General features: G+C 25.1%; 1 protein-coding gene across 1 annotated transcript in view; it reads right to left on the bottom strand.

Moving 5' to 3' along the window:
* The window catches only part of LOC105619309 (paramyosin-like), a 34,525-nt gene that overhangs the window by 14,902 nt on the left and 13,831 nt on the right, over window positions 1-5,792 (bottom strand). The window contains exons 11-13 of the mRNA XM_012200831.1: window positions 2,021-2,191; window positions 1,639-1,955; window positions 1,482-1,548 (exon numbers count right to left, since the gene is read on the bottom strand). Of these exons, the coding sequence (XP_012056221.1) occupies window positions 1,482-1,548; window positions 1,639-1,955; window positions 2,021-2,191 (555 nt within the window). The remainder of the gene's footprint in view (window positions 1-1,481; window positions 1,549-1,638; window positions 1,956-2,020; window positions 2,192-5,792) is intronic.

The following is a 5,792-nucleotide window of genomic DNA, read 5'->3' as shown; positions in this document are numbered from 1 at the left end:
ACACACACGCACGCACACAAACAACACACACACAAAACACACACACAAAACAACACAGAGAGAAAGAGAGAGAGAGAGAGAGAGAGAGACGCGCGCACGCATAGTGAAAAAAATATTCGTACAGAGAAAATTTTAAAAAAGCTTTTGAAAATAAACATTAATTAGCAAATTTATTAACAATGAATACTTTCTTATGTACCTGTTCCAATATAAACAAAAGAACTTCACAAAAATAACCGTGTTTATATGATCTTAGAAGCTAAATTTCTCAATTGTACGAATACTTTTTATGCTTTCAAATAATACATTATTTTCCATTTTTATTTATAATTAAGGTATATTTTATTTGTTACAGCATTATTTTCGTTTTTAAAAATCTTTGTATTCATCAGTTACCATTTCAAAAATAATTTTAAGAAGTAGAGATAGCAGGAAAAGTGTTCGGTAAAAGATTGTGATAAATGTTCACGAGAATAGAAACCAATGCAAAACCATGCAATAACCAATGCAAAAGTATTGCTAGGAGAAATATTCATGAAAAGAAATTTCTAAATCTAATAGTATCTCAACATATTCAGAATTTTTATGAATTCAAGGAAATGCTTAAATTTCGTGGAAAGTTTAAATAGACTAAAGAAATCAAAATAAAAAATAAAAGGAAAATACTCATTTTTTACCTCACATTCAAGTAATTACATTATTATGTTTCTTTTTATTTAAACAATATTTTTATAAGTTATTTTAATCTTTCAAGCGTATTAATAAAGTATTGTTTTCGGTATTGTTTACTTGTACGGTTATTTGTTAAGTATACTTATAAAAAAATAAAAAGTTGCAATATATAAAATGAGAGCCCATATTACTCTATTTTCTGCATTCACTATATTGAATATTTAATCAACATTATTTCTATTTGATTTTTACTCAGCAAATTAGAACTAGAGAAGTTGAGTTTGAATATTTTTCATACATGTTATTGGCAATTAGTAAAAATTTACATATACAGAGATCCATTTTTTTATGTAATTTATGCATTTATTACAAAGTCCATTTTAAGTACATGTTTTTTTTACGAATGAAATAACAGGAGTACAACTTTGTTTAGACAAATAATAACAGTGCATAGGAGAGAAAAACTTCATAAAAAATTGTATGTATACTAAGAATAAAAGACAAGTAAAAAAATAATATTCTCTATCTCTCGGGTTTATAAAATATACATCGCCAATCTTAATGTGCGAAATTGCGGAATACGATATTACATAAAGGTGATGAAATCTGACCTCTTATATCCCTTTTCGCGCTGGAGATCTCTCTGCATCATAAAATATCGCTGCACATATCAACGAGTGTTACTTAATTTGTGATGTATGCTACATTGATAAATAAACTTCTCTCTCTGCCAATCGAGCTGTAATGTATTATTACCATTTATGTTTTAATGTAACAACATAAAGGAGATTAAAAAATTGCATACTCACAGTTCTGTCTCTTCTAGACTTAGGCAATCCCATATTTTCTGTTTGTCTCTTTTCATCCTCGTGAAAACTGAGTCGTTATCACGACAAGAATATACGAGATTAAAACACTCGTTTCAAAATTAACAATTATAATAAATGTATACAAAGTATAAATTACTTGTGTTCCTGTTTAAGCCTTAGATCCTGGGAATATAATTCCATTATGGCAACTTTCTCATTATTTTCAGCATCGAGAATTTTGGAGCGGAACTTATCTTTATTTATTTTTTTACTTAAAGATGATTCATCCTCTCTCGTGTACTGCTTACACAAGGTGAATTTATTATAAAACCTGTGCTCTTGAGAATTCCGACAGCTATCGTGATCCTTTTTGATTTCGACATGTGCGATATTCGATTCAGTACTCTCGGCCGCGTGGGAACTCAAAATATTGATTCGATTATGCAGCTCCGACAGTTCTTTCAAATTCAACGACTAGAAAGAATAATCAATAACGAATTCATGTAAAAAGTTACTTATTAATCGATTTCCTCACATACTTGCAACCAACTCTCTGCGTCAAATGAACTCTTTTCGATTTTCAAAATATCGTCGAATCTTGCTTGTAATCTTTCAACATTTTCATTGTGCCTTTTATGAAAAGCAATTAAACTGCTGTCATACTTTTTCTTCAGTAACGTCAATTTGTTCTGATATTCTTCTACTTGCCGCTGTTAAATTGAAAAATTAGATTATTTAAAATTAAATAACTTGAAATTAAAATTTTTTTTAAATTGTTAAAAATTATAGTGAAATATATAATATTAATCAACTTTTTGTTTTTCAATAAATGTTTTTTGTAGGACTTTTTATATTGAAAAAGGATATGTTCTCAAAAAACTTTATCACCTTTAATTTTCAGACTCTGCTTTGAATTTCTTATCTAATAAAGTGATATCAATAATATTAACTACAAAAAATTTAAATTTTTTTTATAATATGTGAAAATTTTTTATAATATGTGTAATGATATAAATGTGATGATAAAATTCTTTTTATTATTATATAATTTTAAGTGACATATTAAAATAATAAGATTTATTGGAAAGTTTTATATATAATGTAAAAAATCATTATAATTCACAAAATTCTTGTTTCTCGTTATCTAAATAATAATTCTTACTACGTAAAGTAAAAAAAAAAGTTTGAAATTGTTTAAATTTGCAGAGTTTTGTAAAAAATAACATTCTTGATTTTTCAAAATCTATGGGTAATGGAAACGTTTCTTTATATTCCTTTCAGTAGCTAAAAATATATAAAAGTCACCATTTAGATGTTGAGAAATAAATAAAAACCTTGTAACATAGTGTTATTAATCATAATTAAAGAAAAGGAGACAGTTATGAAATAGATGGGGAGTTATAGAATATCACAATATCCGGTATAGTTTGTAGTTCATTCTAGAAGCAATCGTCAAAATTACTTCTGTCTGTTTACATAGAAGTAATTTTGATGAATCCCAGATCGCAAATTATAATATAGCTACTCGTCGTTAGTTTATTACATTATGTAAAAGCTACATTTCAGTTTTATCAACAGGTAGCAGATAGTTTTGCGGATGTGTACACTAATTTTGAGAAATATGTTGATATTAATTTGTAACTTCAGTCTCGAATGTAGCTTTCAAATGATACAATTGAATTAAATTTGATAAAATGTAATTCGAAGAACTTCTATCTAGCATTCGATAAATATATCTAATACTCAAAATGAATGAATATAAGTATATAAATGAATTGAATATAAGTATGTAATTATAATTGGAATATTTCTTGTATTTATAAATACTTTTTATTCGATTACAATTTGAAATAAACGGATAAAAATAAATATTTGATTAAATAAGAAAAATCCTATTTTTCGGTCGAAGCAAATCTATACTTAAATATTTATGTCTGAATTTATCTGATTCTGCAAATCGCGCAAATCTTTTTCGATCTCAAAACGCAATCGTAAACAGAACCAAAGTAGCAATACCATATATTAAACAAATAATTGTTAGATATCTTTGTAAGAGTATTAATATACATAATCTGATATTAATAAGAATCTTAAATCTACTAATAACCTAATACAAAAAGTACATCTTTTTATTTGATTTGAATAAATATATTTGTGATTATGATTACGAATTTTTTCAATTTCACATTCATTCTCATTCTATGACCATAACTACATTATTTAATACATTTCTTAGTAAAAGCATTGGTCATATAGCTCTCTTTTTTTTAGTATAATTATATTTCAAAGGCAGCATATTAGACTGTATCAGAGCAGTTAAGCGATTATACTTGTTTACAGTAAATAAGTCAAGCAAAGTTAGTCAAGAAGTAACTCATTACTTGTTAACGAAGTAACAATTAGTTTACTTTTTTTCAGTAACTGTAATTTAACTTCAATTTTTTCCATCTATAGCCATAACTCAATTTACAATTAGTTATATTTTATGGTAACTGTAATTGTTCTAATAACTAATTTAATAATTATATTTATAATTACTTTATATTAAACTATATGCACACAACGTCAACACATAGTCGCCTAATGGAACGTTCAGTGAACAATCAATGATTATTTCTTGTGATTGGATTATATCTTTACCTCTAAATCATTGCGTGTGTAAATATCTGTATTAAGAATTAAGCTAGGATCTTTTCAGTATGTAAACGCATTTTATAATTGTCATTTTAAGTGTATATATTAACATTTAAATGTGTATATATTAAATACCTATAATTTATTATATCTATATAATATAGTATATAATCGACAGGGTTGGGTAATAACTAGTTAAAAGTTAAAAAAAAAAGTTAAAAAGTTAATAACTTTTAACTTAGCTTAGTTAACTTTAAATGTATTAAATTTTAACTTAACTAAGTTACTTTTAAATATTAACTTTTTAATTTTTTTTTAAGTTAAAAAATGTTTTATCTCTTTTAAATATTTTAGAAAAATAATAAAACTAAGGGCGTATATTCGTAATCTATTCATATTTTAAGATCTCTTAAGTAATTTCTTAAGATGCTAATGCAGCCCTCTGATTGATTATGCCTTATGCCTTAATCCGGATCTACAATAGGTGTTTTAAGCCTTAAGTCATAAGAAATTGACCAATTATAGTCAAATATTCTTCTTGCATTCGATTGTAATTGGTCAATTTCTTATGACTTAAGATTTATTAAAAAGTAATCACTGATCTTGTATCTTCTCTATGTGCTGGCTGTTTTTTAAAATCATATAACTTATATAGTTATATCGTTATGTGTTATATACTTATATCACATATGAATAAAAAATTAAAAATTTAATTTATTTAATAATCTATATTGTAATTATTTAATCTCATTTTAAGAAAAATTAGGACATTATTTTAGAATCTAAAAAATAATTTTTTTTAAATTAACTTTTTTTTTAACTTAAGTTAATTCAATATTGACTTAACTTACGTTAAGTTAATTTTTTATTTCTTCAACTTTTACTTTAACTTAACTTTATTAATTTTGTAAAGCCATTAACTTTAACTTTATTCAGTTAAAAAAAAAACATTAACTTACCCAACCCTGATAATTGAATATTTGGTATAATCAAATAAAATAATATATATTAATATATATTAAAATAATATATATTATAATCAATAAAATAAGATATATTAAGTTAGAAATGAATAAGTCTTATATTTAAAATAGCAATGTATAAAGCAATGTGTAAAGTTATAAAAGAATTAATGGAAAAGTAACTGAAAAGTAACGACTTATTACTTTTTAACTAACTGTAACTTTAATGTATTACTTTTCAGAATTAGTAATTTCCAAACAACAGTAACTAGTTATTTATTTTTTAGAAGAAAAAACTAATTATATGGATAAATATATGGAATATATGAAAATTTTGAATAAATAAAACTACTTCTATCTATATATAATTGATATCTATTGTATTATATATATAAAATAATTGATATCATAATTGATATCATTCTATTACTCATATTCACATTAGGTGTACAATTTTGCTTCCGCCGTTTTCCTATAGATGGCTTAGCGGTAAGTGATGGGCGAAATAAATAGATCATAGACGTCATACAATAAACTTGGGCATCTGTCAACCCCATAGAAACATTAGTCGATTTGTGTCTGCATCATAAAGTTATTCTCGATTGAAAAATGTCAGTTTACGAGCCAAATTCTCGTCATTTGCGGGAGGTTTTAATTTTTTGCTTCAATATGAAGAAATCTGCGGCTGAGGCTCATCGAATGCTCTCAAATACTT

This window comes from Atta cephalotes (assembly GCF_000143395.1).
Source record: "Atta cephalotes unplaced genomic scaffold scaffold00020, whole genome shotgun sequence".
Taxonomy (NCBI): Eukaryota; Metazoa; Arthropoda; class Insecta; order Hymenoptera; family Formicidae; genus Atta; species Atta cephalotes.
Note: the sequence above shows the minus strand (reverse complement) of the source record. Positions and strands in the feature narration are given on the sequence as shown.